The sequence below is a fragment of the Camellia sinensis genome, chromosome 13 (assembly GCF_055761805.1).
Source record: "Camellia sinensis isolate YWXY chromosome 13, ASM5576180v1, whole genome shotgun sequence".
NCBI classification, from domain to species: domain Eukaryota; kingdom Viridiplantae; phylum Streptophyta; class Magnoliopsida; order Ericales; family Theaceae; genus Camellia; species Camellia sinensis.
Window position 1 is genome coordinate 44,373,249 of NC_138973.1, and position 18,146 is coordinate 44,391,394.

Here is an 18,146-nt window from a genome sequence, read left to right on the forward strand (position 1 = left end):
GAGCGAGACTTACCAAAAAGGCGACGTACGAGTTCATGGGATACCTCATCCTCTAAATTGTCCTTTGAAACCTTGCTTCTTAAGAAACTCCATGATGCTTGATGTGATCTCAAAATGCTCGTCAATCGACCCATTCATCTTCCCTATCTCTTTATTTTGTGCTTGAATTTCCTCTCTTTGTACTTGAATTTCATGTTTCTGTGCTGTAATTTCCTCTTTATGTGACTGAATTTCCTCTTTTTGTGACTGAATTTCCTCTTTTTGTGACTGAATTTGCTCCTTTTGCTCTTGTATTTCCATCTCTAGACGCCTCACATAGTCACTGTCAGTCGAAGCACTGGTAGTCCTGACAGAGAAGGAACGCCTCAACCCGAGTCCTTTAACATATCCCGACCTTGGCTTTAGCACCTTCACAGATAGCTCCTCCGGAGTAATTGGAACCACACCAGGTCGGGAGCAATGTTCAGCTTGGATCTTTATCATATTATCCTGTCATTTAAAAAAAAAAAAATTAGAAAAATGAATAAAGATACATTTAAAATTGCAATCATCCTAATACAAAAGGTAAATATACATACATAATTCTCTTCGCACTCCGGAGAAATCCACTGCTTTGTGACATCATTAAAGTGTGTAGATTTGTAAACACATGGCAACTCTGGCAGTTGGCCCCCATTTGCAATTGTCTGATTTTTTTTGTTCAACTAGTAAGTTAAATAAGAATGATGGTAGTAGAATCATCTTTAAAAAAAAAAACCGAAAAAAAAATTAAAGAAGACCCACCGCCTCGTGCACCCTAACTGGGAGAGATTTTGACCCACACCTATGCTTCGTCTTCAATTGATTTCTATTGTCAATGTTAGCATTTGATTGCTTCTACAAGGAGGAAGTTCCAATAGAAAAATATATATATTAGGAAGACAAGGTAATTGTCAACAATAAATAAACATAAGAAAAGTTTACCAGCCAATTGGCATCATTCCACTTCTTGTCAATCAAGTTTTTCCATTTCTCGAGGTCACATTCAGGCGGTGGGTGGCTTCTAGCATACTCCTCTCCCTTAGCACTTTTAAGGTTCAGGTATTTTTTTCGTAGTCTGTAGGTGTAGCTGCTCAAGCTCCGTCCACACTTTGTTGCCACCGCTTTGCTAACATTTGTGGAGTCACCTTCCATGTCAAATTGATCCTAGCAACAGGCACAAATCTTGTAAGTCATAATTAATTATATTACATTAATTCAATCAATTATGTAAAACTTTTACCGTTAGACGCTGAAACATAGGTGCCGTAACTTCTTCGTTGACATGTTTCCACCTGCGAATGCTAAAGTCTGGCAAGTGTGTTCGGACCTCAACACCAATTTTGGAGACTAATTGAGAGGCATGATCCCCCACTGGTGCACGATACTCCTGTGGTATAGGAACTTTGAGCTTTCCATCTTTTTGAACCATTGCTTGAACCTTCAACCCGCGTGTCAAGCCACGAGGGTGTCTAGTAGGCACTGTTTTAAAGACATAACATTGACTGGTTAGCAATTAATTAAAGCGAAATCATAAAAGCAATATAAGTAACTTTTTTTACACATTGAACGGTTCTACACAAATACAAGAAAAAGATTGCTAAGTTTGCATTAAAGATAATGTGCTTCTTAGGTACGTAGTTTACCTTTTGCTCATCTCCTAAAATTTCCATTTATGCAGATGGAAAATACATAAAATGGAGAAATATTATGTTCAAGACACAGTAGCTGTAAATAAACTAAGTATGACAATAATGATTTGGTACAACAAAAAGAAAATACACCTTAAAAACACAATTAGTACTTCTCATCAAACCTCTCCACATAAAAAAAGAGGCTCATGGTTAAGTAGGTGTATTCTCAGAACAGGTTCAGAACAGTAGCATCCCCCATTAACTCCATATCACAAAATCATCCAATTAGACAAATAAGCAGCCACTCACATAAATAGCCAACTGATGGTGCTAAGCAAACAACTAAACATAGCTTCTGTTAATGGACACCAACTAAACAATACTGATAGAGCATTCATCCTGCATTACTGAGAATCATCAAGCCACACAGTAGTATAGATCAACAAACAACAATAATAAACAACACCAAGACAGAGCAGCAATAGTAGGTCTTATCAAAAGCAAAACAGAACAGCCCCATGCTACCATAGACTCCACCCATCTCAGCAACAATCCATATCAGCAGCAAAGGAGACTTGAACACCTCTATTTAAATGTTGTCACTAATAAATTTTTATTTATTAACAGATTACAAAAATATGTTCTATAAAGATGCTTTGAGATATATAAAATTATCAATAATTAAATGAAACTATGATCGTTTGTGAAGATCATGAAGATCATTGTTGAATGTTTTAAATGAATGTTTAAGCCTTGATGTTCTTTAATATATTCTTCCTATCTAGTTGGGGTGCATAGGCACTAATTACATTAATTATACTTTCTCCATTACAAGTTTAATTAGCATTATTATGTCTCCTATTTTTGTTATCTGTTTAGTTTCTCGTAAACATGCTATATTAATTTTCCTTCTAATCATAGTATCTACTAATACCAGTCTTACTTGTTAGTGTACAAACATACCAAGTTGCCAATTTAAACCAACAACTCTGGTCTAACTTCTTTACCCACGGTCGTCTAGGAAAGTGCAGGGACCCTTCCCAATTTTTCATTACACCTGATCACTGACGCAATGCCCCTTGCCCATTTTTTTGAAGTGTCTGAGCAGGTGCAGCTCATTGCTTACAGAGAATGCCCCTATCCCCAATGCAAGAACACCCTAGCCCTTACAAACATGAAATCTATCCTTAGAAGCCTAAGGCAGGGGCCATTGCTTAGAGAAAAAGAAACAAAATATTAAATGAAATAATTGCTCTCTCAATTCAAGAGATCAACAGTTGTCTCCATATTTAAAGCGGGAAAAGATGTCTTTCTGGTTGAAGAAGAAATTGGAGAGAGAGAGGTAGGACCATATTCTTCTGCAGTTTCAGATAATCAAAGATTATTACAAATATGTATGCAATACGACACAACGGACTCCAAATTCTGAAAATCTTTACTCTGAAATATGGAGTGGAATTCTTGAAATTGACATGAATAACTGTTTTCAAAGAAAGTATCATTGGCTTGATTTTTACTTGATCCTTAATTTGAAATGGGCGTCCATATTCCATCAAAACAAAGTCAGCCAATACTACCATGCTTAACTGCACAAACTCTAACTAAAATATTTATCCTAACCATCAAGTTGTGCCAAAAACATGAATAACCCTTCCAGTACCAATCTGTTTCATTAAACATAACCTGCAATGGCAACAACAATGGCAATGGATTGGATGCCACATCTTTATCACAACCTGTTTTGAGTTTCCAGAACGTCCGGAAGGACTTCTACCACTCCTAGCCATAATCTGTTGCTTTCAATCCTCTACCACTGTTATTTTTTCTGTTTTTGTTTTTATTTTTGTTTTTGTTGTTTTTTCAAATTTGTAGGAACCAAATAGAGAAAGAAGCAACTACCTAGCTTAGTCGTAATACTCAATTGTGGTCTATATTTGTTCTTCTTTATACTAAAATTATTTTACTCATTTCTCATGAATTTCCAAACACTGCTACAGACATGACCATAGACCATAACCAAAATAATAGAGATTTGCCCAAAATTGAATGAGCCCAAATGAAGGTAGGAAAATAGGATTTTGATGGAACAAGTAATAGAGATATTTGCTAGAAAAAATAAGTTGTTGATTTGAGGAATAAAAAAAAATTGAGCTTTTTTCTGCAGTAAATTTTTTTGATGAAAAACGGAGCTACTACTCTTGCTGGTTAGATACATAAGTAACGTATTTATTTCATAGAATTTTGAGATATATTAATAATGTAATTGTGGGAATTTTCTACTGTAATAATAAATTTTTTTATACTTCCTATGTTAGGAATTTATGCCATTTAACTCGTACAAATCTTAAACATAGTTGTTTTGCCTTTAATGTGAATAAGAAAAAAGGAAAAAGAAAAATGAGGCTTTGTTTTTGTCCTTTGAATAGCAATCTAGGAACCACGAAGACAACAACAAAGTAATTAAAAAATAAGGTTCTATTAAGGTGAAGTGCTTGCCCACATGGCTTTAATGTGATACAATAAGTTTTTGTTTAATTGTAGTGATAGACTTTTTCATGCCATTGTAAGTCACAAAATATCTGCTTAGTGAACTCATAAAACATGATTATAGTAAAGATTTTAAAGGGAACATGATTTGTTTAATTGAACTATTTTATTTTCTTAAATTCTAGAGCTTTGTTTTTCTCAATAAGGAATTCAATGACAGCCATGACTACTTAATCATTGTTTCTCAAACTAACTTAACAAAGAGGGTCTTAAAAATGCTTTCTTCTGCAGTCCTGATTTAGGTAGGCAGTTTTTACATATATGATTTGCTCTAACTAACTAAGTTTGTTACAGATCAGTTACAGAATCTATTGAGAATCAGTTGGAATCTGTTGAGAATCAGTTGTAGATTTGTTATATACAAATGATCTCATGTACACAGACTAGATGCTTGTATTGGTCTCTCATCATGAACACCAATAGTTGACTTGCAACTATCATACACACCAGAGTGAGCAGATCTCCTATATGCACCTGCAGTAGCTGAAGATATAGCAGAGGCATCAGATGTAGTAGGTGCAGCTGATATAGATGTTGGTGTATCTGCTGCTTGGGTTTGCTGAAACTGGGCAGTGGTTGGTTCTAGTATACCTAATGCTATTATTGGGGTTCTATGCACCTTTAGCTGAGCTATACTGTAGGGCATGATGCAACTGTGCTATGGTCTAAAATCTGGGACTATTATAGTGAGCTATTTGTTACTGCTGTACATTTTGCTACAGCTAGAATGTTGTTTATTTTTGCCTTGTACAGTTGGTTATTTGTTGGAGTTTTCGGTTGCTCCTCCTAAATTGTTTGTTTTTATTTTTGTTTGCTGTCTATATTTCCTTATTTTATGGCCCCTCTTTGTCTGTATGGGGTTTGATTTGGTCATGTTCTAGGGTTTAGGCTTTTTATTTTTTTTAGCAGCGTTTTAGTCTTTGTCCTGTTGTTATTAGGGCCTGAGGTATACCCCTTGTATATGTTATATATTTCATTGTCTTAATTTACACCTGATCACCTAAAAAAGACAGTTTTTCTTGAAATTAGCTCAATGGTTGTACTTCTAAATTTCCTATGTAGGCAAATGATTACCAAGTTCCCAAATAATTTCTCCTTCTTCAATGTATTTGTTCAAAGAACTAGGAATGCTTGAAAACTAAGAGCATCTCCAATAGAGATGTTAACTTTGTGTGTTATATGACAAAAAATTACAAGTGAGACCAAAACTAAAATAAAAAATAAAAAATCAATCCCTATGAAACAAATTGCTTGAAATTTTTTGCACCATAGAATTATATTAAAACAAAGAATTTGTTTAGCTTAGTAAAATTCAGTATCTTACCGACACTAGATTGGGGGGCTGCCTCCCTCGGTGCCTCCATATCGACATCAAGTGGCTGTGAGTGTTGGGTATCCACATTGTCATGTAAATCCCCATTTGGAACAACAATTGCCTCGTGCGAAGGTTGAAGAGATGACTGCGCCAATCGTTTTGGTGGCATTGGTAAGCCCTAAAAAACATAATACAAAAGCATAAACAATAAATACATAAAAATGGATAAGTAAAGATATGTATATGGAAACCCATCAAGGCCACTGTTGATATTTGTAATCTGATCCAGTCCACTCCTTTTCTTCCCAAGACTGGTCCTGACAAGTGGTTGCTTTGAATATTTTTAAAATGGTCAGGTAAAGGGTGTTGTCACTCAAAAACCTGTAGGCAAGTTGAGTGGTTGAGTGGTTGTGAGCTACCAGTAGTTCTAATATCTTTAATTGGTTTTCCTAATTGTGTGCTTTGCAAGTTGTCAATCTGGTGTTTCCAACATGGTCAAATTATGTCTTAATTCGTTATACATTTGTGTTCCAGCTAACTTACTCCTACAGTTTGTTTTGGTATGCATATTGTTGTATGTAGGATGTATATTTTCTAGTTTTATTTTATGACTTATTCATCCAATAAAGTATACGGAAATATAAAGATAGTATTAACAAAGCATCGTTAACAAATATATAGCTATCGGTGACATAATAAAAAAAAATGAATGGCCATACATATAGTACCTCATCGTCAACACTTTCAAAGGACTCAGCATCAGTGTCATCCTCATGATCTGACGGTATGTAGTCATCATCATCTACCCTAATTTTCTTTCCCTTTTGATGAACACGATTGGGCTGAGTAGAACCCATCAAAGAAGTTGCTATACGCTTCAATTGTAGAGCATCCATTTTCTTATTATTCTTCTTGATTGTCTTATATCTTTCCATTTCGTACTCTGTTCGCTTCTGTTTCGCTAGAAAACCTGGTTTGATCCATTGTTTCTCCCCTTTGGCCATTTGGTTAACTAAAAAGCATAAATTGATATCAAACATGAAATATAAAGCATAATTTTACTTGAAGAGACGCAACAAAATATAGCATAACCATGTAATGCATTAAAAACATATGTCCATACAGAAACCTAAAAAAAACAAAAACTACATATCATAATCCATATCAGGTTCCATATCAAGATCCATATCATCATCAAGTACGCCAAGTTCTTCATCTTCTTCATCATCTCTACCATCTCTCTTTGTTTTATTTGAAATAACCTCAGCTTCAATATCATCCCTATGAAATCGAATAATATCTTCAATGTTGATCGGGACAACTGAGTTAATGTTTTCTTGTTGGAATGCATCATTAAATTCTGGTTGATCTGGTGGTTCTCCATCACCAACCTCTGGCACATCAAACACACCTCTATGTTGGACCCGTTGCACGACTTGCCAAGGTTGCCCCCATTTGGTGTCATTCAGGTAGAACACTAGCTTAGCTTGACTAGGCAAGATAAAAGGGTCAGATTGATACCATCGGCTTGTGACATCGATGCTTGTGCAATATGTGTCAGCTCGTACTGTTCTACTTCTACCAGTGTTACCGGTGTTGTACCATTCACATTGAAACAAAACAACTTTATTTTGACACATGTACTCAAATTCCCAAATATTGCACAAGTGACCGTAGAATTCGTGCATCTCTCCCTTGTAGTCCCCTTTGGTAAGCACACCACTGTTTTGACTCTTACGACGATTGTCTAATTCCTTCGTGTGGAATCTGACACCATTGATTATACAACCCGAGTACTCTTTCACTAGCAAATTAGGACCATTCGCTAAGGACCACAATTCTTCGGTTGCTTCTGGTGCCTCATCAACTCTCAATCTATTTATCTACATCCACATGCAATGTGCAACACTTGAATTATGTTAGTAATGTTTGTATTTTATACAAGCCTAATAGTGTTTGGCCAATTGTGAATATTAAAAATGACTTACATATTCTTTGAACCACTTTGGAAATTCCTTCTGTTGTATCTGAGTTATATCTTGTCCACTGGGAATTTGTAACAAATTCTTGTGTTCCCTACTCAAATAGATTTGGTTAATGTGTGAAATACTACTATTATTAATGACTAATAACATGATAATTGTTAAAATATATATAATTATAAGAAACACGTACTGAAGATACTTCTCTATCTCAGGGCTATTGTATAATAAGAACCAATGAGCAATATCACGAAGTTCCTGTGACATCTCAACATGCTTTCTGATTTGGCCAATAGGACGAGCAGTTTCGGTGAATATTATCAAACCTTCACGACGGACTCCATAATCTTCATTTCGTGCATCTCGATTATGCACGGTTTCAATCCCTTCAAGGTACATTGAGCAAAAAGTAATGCACTCCTTGACAATGTAAGCCTCTGCAATAGAACCTTCTGGTCGAGCTCGATTGGTGACAAACTTTTTCAAAGATCCGAGAAACCTTGAAGAGATAACCAATTAGGAGTATGGTTAGGCACACAACATAATCTATACCTTTCATTTGAAAGTACAATTTTAGAAATTACCTTTCAATCGGGTACATCCACCGATATTGCACAGGTCCTCCGAGAATAGTCTCACGTGGCAAGTGAATGGCCAAATGAACCATCACATCGAAGAAGGCTGGAGGAAAGATCTTTTCAAACTTACATAGTATGAGTACTATACGTTCCTCTAATTTCTCCATTTCACTTCGTTTCAGTGTCCTTGAGCATAGATCTTGGAAGAAGCTACCTAACTCAAAAAGTGCTGTACTGATCTCTTTATCTACGTAACCACGCATCCCAATAGGAAGAATCCGTTGTATAAGTACATGGCAGTCGTGGCTTTTCAATCCTGTTAATCTACCATTTTTTGCATTTACTGATCTCGAAATGTTTGCCGCGTACCCATCTGGATACTTGACTGATTTCAAGAATTCAAAGAAACCCTCTCTCTCTTTAGGGGTCAATGAGAAGCTGGCTCGCGGCTTCACATATGATCCATCGGGATTTGTTGTCAGCCACAATTCTTTCCTTATATTCATGTCTTCTAAATCCATTCGTGCCTTATCTGTATCCTTGTTCTTTCCATCAATTCCCAACATCGTTCCAAAAACATTTTCACTAAAGTTCTTCTCCACATGCATGACATCAATGTTGTGTCGAAGCCTCCTTTTCTTCCAATACGGTAGCTCATACAAGATGCTTACCTTTGTCCAATTTGGGTTCTGACGAGGTCTTATCCTGTTGCTTGGATGTTTTCCATATGTGACGCCCGTCACGCTGCCCAATTGTTCTTCAGTCTTTTCTATCGGTATCACCAAAGATCTCTTCCGTTTTTCATGCTTGCCATTATATGCTCTACTCTTTCGCCTTTCTGGGTGGTCATCAGGCAAGTAGCATCGATGGTTACTGTACGCAGTCTTACTTCTTAAAGATTCAAAATATGGTTCATCATTGCAAGTGTAACAAGAGTAATGACCCTTTGTTCTCCATCCAGAAATGTCACCAAATGCGGGCCAATCATGTATCGTCCACAGCAAAGCTGCACGCATGCAGAAAGTCTCACCAGTCGAGGCATCATAGGTTAATGTACCATTTTTCCATAATTCATTCAATTCTTCCACTAAAGGTCTCATGTAGACATCAATATCAATTCCTGGTTGTGATTCACCAGGAATAAGTAATGACAACATGAAAAATGGGTCCTTCATAGCCAACCACGGTGGCAAGTTGTACGGAATGAGTACGACAGGCCACAAACTATATGAGTTATTCATATTTCCGAAAGGGTTGAAACCATCAGTAGCCAACCCTAGCCTCACATTCCGAGGCTCCAAGGCAAATTCAGGATGTTGTGTATCGAATTCCTTCCACTCATCACTATCTGCAGGATGCCTCAATACACCGTCATCTAGACGTTTTTCCTTGAACCATTTCATATCCTCGGCTCTCTTCCTCGACATGTACAACCTTTTCAATCTCGGTGTTAACGGGAAGTATCGAAGAACCTTACGAGAGATCTTCTTACCTCTACCATGATTTGTCTTGTATCTAGAAGCCTTACAATTTGGACATTTATCCAATGTTGCATTCCCCTTCCAAAAGAGCACACAATCGTTTACACAAGCATCAATGAGCTCGTATGACAAACCCAATTCACGTAGTATTTTTTTAGCTTCATAAGTTGACTTTGGAACCAAATTATCCTTCGGTAAAAGTTTTGTTAAAAACTCTAGCATCATGTCAACTGACTTATTACTCCAATGGTTTGTTACCTTCATATTAAGTATCTCGATGACAAATTTTAACAAAGTATAATTTGTGCAACCTGGGTACACCTCACGTTTGGCATCATTCAATAATTTATCAAAAGTGCGAACCTCCTCCTCTTGAGTTGTATTAGTTGATTCCCCTCTTATTCGATCTTCCACTAAGGCATCAATACCTCCCAAAACCTCATTGCCCTCAACGGGTATATCATGATGATAAGCCTCGTTTGATTCACGGGGTTCCCCATGCACGTGCCAGATAGTGTAAGTTGCAATAATCCCATGTTGCAGCAAATGAATTTGGACAATTTGAAATTTTTGACGAACAACATTCACACACTTTCGACAAGGGCACAAAATTTTACCATCTCGATCGATAACCGCCATTGCAAAACGGAGAAATGATATTACCCCATCATTATATGCCCGACTTATCCTTCTATCAACTGTGCTACCTAATGCAATCCAACTCTTGTCCATGTCTGACTATGCCGAGTTAATTAAAGTTAGGTGAATAGGACAAATTTTATATAGAAAAATATATATATATATTTCAATTAAAAAAAATTTCAAGTCCAATGATTATACTGAGTTATATAAATTACAACCACACATAAATCAAGTGAGAAAATAGCCAAAGCAATTTAGCGTAAACAGAAGAAGTATTCACAACCAAAACATAAACCACAGCAAAATAACCATCAATAAGAAGACAAATATCATAAGTCCGAGAAAATTTAACCAATAAAACAGTGAGCTGAGAGTAAAAAGCAGATAACATGGCACAGAAAGAAAACCCACAATATGCCACATTGAGTTTCTAAAGCAGTCAATTTAAGTACTCAAATATCCAAATGCAAAATGATATGATTGAACTACACGTATTTGGAAAAATATATATATGCCCCGAATACCAGAATTGACAAATCTATCAACTAAATTGGGATATTGAAAAAATAAGACATTGGGAAACAATAACTATTCTGGCTCACATTTCACTCGGTAAACAAAATGTGATTAAATTTTGCAGAGGAACTTAATAATGTACTTGAGGAGCTATGCATATAAGAAATGAACAATGCCAATATAATTGATAGCCACATGCGACAATTCCAATGAATGCCCCGAGACTATAATTTAGTACTTAGCCTGTAATTGCAGTTAGTACTCTGTTTGATTTTCTCTTTACTCAACTATATACGAAGTCCAGAGAAGTTAAATCAACATATGCTAATTTAAGGGTGTAATATTCCAATTTTCATTAAATTGATAGTTGTGAGAGAAAAAATAATTAATTAATATGTAATATATAATATTTTATCTTATTGATTATTTTAATATTTTTTATTTTTATTGACTATTTTAGCCAAAATCTATCATCCCAAACATATAGACTCAAACTCCCCTAAAAACTTAGAAATGCACATGAGAGAGAGGACTGGGGCCACTGTTTTGTTTGGGAAGTGTTGGATTGGAGATGATAACAGTGAATGGTTTGTAAGAAAAAGTTGAAAACCCTTGAAAGAGAGAATAATTCCTTCATGGAGCCAAGGGGCTGTGAACTGTTACTCACTGTTTTAGATAATTCAAAGTATACAGATTTTGGATGCAAAGCTAAGGGTCATAAGCGGCGCAAATAAATTATTTTAGCCAAATAAATAAAATAAAATAAAAATAAAGAAAAAAGATTCACACTCTACCCTATATCAGTACACGATATAATATAGTATAAAAATTATATAAATTTATAAATTTTATAAATATATTGACTTTTTTTTAATAAAAAAAAATCAACAAAAGAAAAGTTTCTTGATGAAAATTGCAGATATACAAAGAGAGTGTACAATATACAGATACATCAATAAGAAAATCCATAGATAAATGCATCAAACTGAAACACAAATGAAAGACAAATTAGAATATGATATCAGAACACCAAAAGCAAGATATTAATCTTAGAACATTAAAAAGATATTCACTTCAAGTAGACAAAGCTCAAAGATATCATATTAGTTTTAAAAATACTATAAAAAATAATGAGGAAATGACTAAGATTCCCAGTTGGAAGCAAATTAATTAATAAATGGAGATCATTTCAATTTAAACACTCCTTGTTTTGTTGAAAATGATTCAATGATAATTTTAGATAAATAAATGGAGATCATGTAAATTCAATAAAAAATGATTCAATGATAGTTGCAACAAACTCTCTAATGATATATAACAAGAGCTAACATTCTGCTTCCAATGAAGAATTCTGCTACGATTAAAGCTAGAATCCCAAGTCTACAACCAACTCTGTAATGATATATAAAAGAGCTCTAATTCTGTTAACATTCCATCAAGCCTATATATTATAGAACTAAGAATTCTAGTGAAATTAAAACTAGTTTTGAAGTTTCAAATGAACATGAATATAAGTATTTTGGTGGGGATTAACCTTTCACAGACAAGATTGCAGAGGTTAGCTGGGATATCAGGTTGTTCATAAACTAATTTTGTTGGCTTGTTCCTGTTTGGAGTTTGAAGTGAACAAGGAGGCACATAGACACCAACCTTGTCACAATTTGACAAAGCTCAACCATGTCTTCAATTCCTATCTCCTATCTCTTATCCTGACGTACAAAATAATGGGTTTGTTTTGTTCTAATAACTAAATTAATTGAAATGGGAAGGAAACTGGTATGCTTGATTGAAATGTTTGATCCATTTCAATCAAACACTTCACCAACCAGACTCCAAACAGGAACACACCAACAAAAACTAAGAACAACAACCAACACACAGCATCAGTAACATACAGGGACAACAGACACACACAGATCAGAAACAGATCAGCCAAGAATCTGCAACAGAGCAGACAAAAAACCACGACCAGAGCAGACAAAAACCAGCAACATAGCAGACAAAAACCAGCAACATAGCAGACAAAAACCAGCGACAGAGCACCCAAAAACTAACAACAGATCAGTAACACACAGGAACAGATCAGCAACTTATTTGATGCATATTCCAATATACAAAGATTCATGATTAGGAAGATCTAACTCCCAAACAAGCATTGACACTAGATAATGTTTATGATGATGTTTACGGAGCTGATATGGGATCACCTTCAAGCCAAGGCCCCAAGCTAGACCTTTTGTCCAAAAAATATTTAGAAAAAAAATTGGGATTGTGTTCTTTCTGGATAGGTGATTCTACTCTTCAATGTTCTTAAAGATTGAAGAGTTGCTGCCTTGAGTCAATGCTTAAGGCTCCAACCAGGTCAAAACTATGGGTACTCTGCTCTGACATATGGAGAAAGGCATATGTATGAATTAGAATATGACAGACTTCCACATTTCATTTTATCAGACCAACTCAGTGGAGATCCTAGCCACTAGGAGGAATTCCACCAGAAGTACAACATAAGATTATCTAGGGGGTAATACTTAAGGTGAATTGGTATACCCTTGGAGGAATTCCACCAAAAGCATCTGAAGTTTACAAAATACCCAGGGCCAATAAAAATCAACATTGGTTTGCCCAATTTGCAACAAAATTTCAATAACATTTGACCCCTTCATGTACTTAACTTTGCCGCTACCTTCTACTACCACTCGGACAATGACAGTAACCGTATTTTATGGTGATGGGAGTGGTCTTCCAACGCAATACACTGTTACTCTCCTAAAACATGGCTGCTGTAAAGATCTCAGTCAGGCTCTGAGTACTACATGCTGCTTAAGGAGCGATGAAAGCCTGTTGCTTGCAGAGGTAATTTATATCTTCTTGACTTCTATTATATATTTACTAATCTGTTGCTAATTCTTTATGTATTAGTCTTCTGAAGCCCTGGATTTTTAATATGCAGGTTTACGAACATCGAACATATCGATATTTAGAGAACCCTTCGGAACCATTACCTTCTATAAAAGATGATGAACATATTGTAGCCTACGGGCTTCCAAAGCGGGCAGAATTAACAAGACTAGAGATATGTCATCGATACTTGGAAAAGTGAGTTCTCATTCTTGAATCCTTAGTTGTTACGTTTCCACTTGGCTAAGATTCAAAAATCTTGAATCCTATCATGCCTTGTGTGTTTGGTCTTTATTGGGTAGAGTTGACATGTCTGAATGAGTCTATGGTTTTTATTTCCTTGTTAGGGATGCCAAATTGCCTAGTTGCATAGATGCTCTGATTGATCTTTTTAGTTTTTTGGTCTGCAGGCAATGAACTACATTATAGGAATAACCCTTGAACAAAAAGCCAAAAACGAAGGAAAAGTAATAAAAAAAGTGAATGAAGGTGGGATGTAACCCAGGTCTGAAGTCTGGTTGCTGTGTACTAGGATAGATGACACCTTTGTTTTAAGTAAACATTTATTAGGTTTAAGACTTTTTCCTTGTAACTAAAGCATCATTGCTTTCCAGATGTTTGTCAGATAATTTCAAGGGCAGTGAGAGGAAACTTTTGTTGACACCACTGGTTACTTATCTGGAGGACACACAAACTGGAGCTGACATTGATCTTGCTATTAGTAGAGTGTTGTCCCCATTGAGAAAGAAAACTTTTTTTAGTTCAACTATTGTTCATAGTGGCAAGGAAAATGGCTCTGCTGTGGAAGCTATTGATGAATCAGCAAACATCTACGCTACCCATTCTGGACCTGGAAACCAGTCAATGGACAGCTTAGAACTGGAAGAAATGTCCTACAGGGAGTTGAGCTTTCAGCTCTGCATAACAGATAACAGAGGTTTGAACTGCAGGCCTATTTCAAAGGATTCACTCATAAAAACTGGTCAACTGGTTAAAGTTATGTTGGATTGGACTGATAAAGAACACAAATTATATGATTCCAGCTACTTAAAGGATGTTCCTGAGGTTCACAAGACCAAGCTTACTGTGAAGAAAACTCGACAAGAAGCTATCTATTTATTTTCATGCTTGGATGCATTTTTAAATGAGGAACCTTTAGGGCCTGATGACATGTGGTAGAACACTTTTAATGCTTTTGACCAGCTGAATTGCATATTTTCAGAGCAATTCACCTCAAGTATTACTGCCTCATTTTTTGTTGTTTCAAAATTTCAATGTAGGTACTGCCCTCGTAAAATTTGTGGGTAGGGAGGATGCATCAACATTTTAAACTAGAAAAATTCAGCCTTCCCATTGGAAACATATTCTGTCTATACAAAAACCACATGCTACAGAAACAAAATACAATACGAAAATTTCCTACATTTATGCTAATTATAACCATGCTTATAAGTTATATCAATATAAACGTGACAAAGCTGCTTCTGAAATGGGTATTGAATCCCGTATAGATTATAAATTTCTTGAACATCATTACATTTCAAGTTCTAAACAGTGGAAATAAGTTGGAGAGGAAGCGATAGAGAGATTGAGGATGTTAATGATCAAAGGCTATGGTATATAAAGCTTCAACATAAACACTGTCACATCTTTATGTAGACAGCTGGGGAAAAAAAACGACAATTTTAATGTAAGAAGTAAACAAAATAAGCCTATCAAGTACATGGCAACAATGTTTTATTGATCATGAAGTATTTGGAGTATTTGGAAATGCCAACAATAACTTGAGGCTTCTGATCTCATTTACAACAATTGAAAAAATAAGACTGTCAACACAGCAACCGACTGCCTTCCACTGGTTCTATCATACAACCACCTCAAACAAGACTCTTCGTAACCAATAAAATAAACCATAGTGCAAATTAAGTATGATTAATATTGCAATAAAATTAGTACAAAAGCTAACAACATTCGAACTTACTCATATCCAGGATAAGATAAAAGCAATATTAAGAGGGTGAAATAGTATAGAAAAGATATCTGTAAAGACACAAAATTAAATAGTAACTGAACAACCAAACATAGCAAGCTTGTGAAAATCAAACATGTGAATTTTAAAAACAAAAGTTCAACAAAAGTAATTTTCTCAGGGGAAAAAATTAACACAATCAACCATAAAAATACTAATTTTAAGTAATAGAATCATTGTTAAGCTTTAAGAGAATCAAAACGTGTTACAATTTAAAGATCACGTACATGCGGACAGGCCTCTAAGGACTATGATCAAGATAAAGACAAAATAACTAAACCAACTTGATATTTTGGCATCATCACCATAAAGAAAAGCTTTCGAATTTTTCAGTTGCAACTAGTATTTGGGACACTACTTGATTCAAATGGTTCTTACAAAGACCGAATATATCTAATTAAATTTCAAATTCAACAGTCCATCTTTCAAAATTAAGGAAAAATAATTATTGCACAAATTTCAGTCCCTAGACCTCCCATTCTAGAAAATAGATCTGTTTTAATCTTTTCTCTGTTCATCCTCACATACAGCTTTCCAATTAAGCTCCATTCCAGAAAACGTAATATGTAATGGGTATAGAACTATATCAGCAATTTGAAGGAAAAAAAAAATACACAATCTGAAAAAAAAAAAAAAAAATAAAGAGAAGATGCCCACAGCCAACTAAAACAAAGGCAAGAAATAATTGCAGTAGCAAAGCATCAGGCATGTACAAGAATCCTCAAATAGCCATGTACAAAGATCCTCAAATAGCCATGTACAAGGATCCTCAAATAGCGAATCAGGAGGATGATCACAGAAGCAAAGGAATCAATCGATATCAGTAAGTAATCAATTTTATTTTTTTATGAATAACCTAAGTAGAAAAACCTATAAAATAAACAGATATTAAACAAACATTCAAATATAGAGAGGAGTTGAACCCTAATTTTATTAAAAATACAGAGAAACAATCCAAATCATATGAAATATTCAAATTTAGTCAAGGGCTTTTACTAAATTCAAACTCTTAATTATAATCAATAGGACATTCATTCTCAAGTTTATAGCAGAAAACTTGCTGGAAAGAATAAAATACAGCATTAATTCTGAAAATTAATTTCGAAAATTAGGGAAAACAGAGATAGAGAAATAGAGAAATTGAGTGAGAGAGAGAGGGGGAGAGAGAAAGAGGACCCATACCTGATGGAAGAGAACACACAGCAGTAAAGGAGATACGACGTCTGTGGCGACACTGAAGGAGGAAAACAGGGACGGCGCTGGAGAAGAATACACTGAAGGGGCGCTGGAGAAGAACACACAGCACTTGTGTTTTGAGAGGGAGAGGGAGAGGGAGAGGGAGAGGGGGAGAGACAGAGATTGATAGGAAAACTATTCGTCAGTTTGTTTTGAGAGGGAGAGACAGAGATAGAGGCCCATGCGAAGACTGATAAAAAAATAATAAAAAAAAAGGAGGGAAAAATAAAACTTATCAAAAAAAAAAAAGAGGGAAAAAAAATCTAGGCAAAAAAAAAAGAAAAAATAATATTTTTTTTTTTTATTACCGCTTAATATGTAAAAATTCTTCTTTCAAAATTGGTGGCAAAATAATTCTCACTAAAAGGCCTAAAAATATTAAAAATTATTAGTGACGAAAATATATTTCTCACCAAATGTTCTTAAAATATTCAAAATCAAGTTTTTCAAAAACAAAAAAAAAAAATTAGATTACTGGTGACACAAATATATTCCTCATTAATAATATTTTAATTATTGAAAAAAAAAATTCTCACCAAAACTTTCAAAATTTTGGCACCATAAAAAAAAATTAGTGGGAAAAATTTAGGTGACGAAACTTATTTTTTTCTCACCTAAAAGTAAATATTTATTGACGAAAATAAATTTCGTCACCTATTATTTTTCTTTTTTTATTATACGTGACAAAATTTATAATTCCTCATGGATTATTCTTATTTAGTGACGAAATTTGTTTTCTTCACTAATTTTTGTCACCACACCAAAACAGAGAATAAGAGAAAAAGACACCAGAAAAAGAGCAAAGAGAAATCATATACCAAATCATCAAGCAAAGAAGATGTGGCGGTTACCGGCAAGGCTGCTATTGGCGGTGACGATCGACAAGACTAATAGAGGCGACGATGGCGATCGGCATGGTGGAGGAGCAAGAGGTAAGACAAATTAATACCCTATTTTGAGAGAGAGAGATGATAAACAGAAAAAAGGATAAAAAAAATTAATACCTTTTTTTTTTTTATTGTCGCTCAAAATATCAAAAATTTTCCACCAAAATTGGTGACAATATTGTTTCCTCATCAAAAGATATCAAAAATATTAAAACGTTTTGGTGACGAAAATATATTCATCACAAATAATTTTATAATTAGTGACAAATTTTTTTGTCACCAAAAGTCCCAAAATTTTGGCGCCACCCAAAAAAAATAACGGGAAAATTTTTAGTGACGAAACTTAAGTTTTCCTCACTTAAAATGAAGTATTTATTGACGAA

The 18,146-nt window shown here is 35.0% G+C and overlaps 3 protein-coding genes across 6 annotated transcripts; 1 reads left to right on the plus strand and 2 right to left on the minus strand.

The window, feature by feature from the left end:
• LOC114312542 (uncharacterized) lies at positions 1 to 17,849 on the minus strand. 4 transcript variants are annotated; one of them, XM_082902123.1, is made up of 9 exons: positions 17,695 to 17,849; positions 16,823 to 16,925; positions 6,243 to 6,526; positions 5,524 to 5,692; positions 1,262 to 1,500; positions 964 to 1,185; positions 784 to 876; positions 579 to 686; positions 1 to 489 (listed from the first exon to the last, which is right to left on the minus strand). In XM_082902123.1, the coding sequence occupies exons 3-9, from the start codon at positions 6,516 to 6,518 to the stop codon at positions 46 to 48; spliced, it is 1,551 nt and encodes a 516-aa protein (XP_082758249.1). In that variant the 5' UTR covers positions 6,519 to 6,526; positions 16,823 to 16,925; positions 17,695 to 17,849; the 3' UTR covers positions 1 to 45. The 4 variants fall into 4 exon arrangements, with proteins under 4 accessions (XP_082758249.1, XP_082758247.1, XP_082758248.1 ...); XM_082902121.1 differs by having other exon boundaries at positions 16,823 to 16,945; XM_082902122.1 differs by having other exon boundaries at positions 16,823 to 16,945; positions 17,728 to 17,837.
• Positions 6,618 to 10,287, minus strand: LOC114300576 (uncharacterized). The gene is made up of 5 exons (XM_082900459.1): positions 8,081 to 10,287; positions 7,690 to 7,995; positions 7,503 to 7,590; positions 6,777 to 7,397; positions 6,618 to 6,659 (listed from the first exon to the last, which is right to left on the minus strand). The coding sequence occupies exons 1-5, from the start codon at positions 10,285 to 10,287 to the stop codon at positions 6,618 to 6,620; spliced, it is 3,264 nt and encodes a 1,087-aa protein (XP_082756585.1).
• Positions 13,417 to 14,790, plus strand: LOC145805341 (ubiquitin carboxyl-terminal hydrolase 10-like). The gene is made up of 4 exons (XM_082900460.1): positions 13,417 to 13,566; positions 13,664 to 13,809; positions 13,959 to 14,021; positions 14,226 to 14,790. The coding sequence occupies exons 1-4, from the start codon at positions 13,417 to 13,419 to the stop codon at positions 14,788 to 14,790; spliced, it is 924 nt and encodes a 307-aa protein (XP_082756586.1).
• Positions 17,850 to 18,146: the final 297 nt, after the last annotated feature.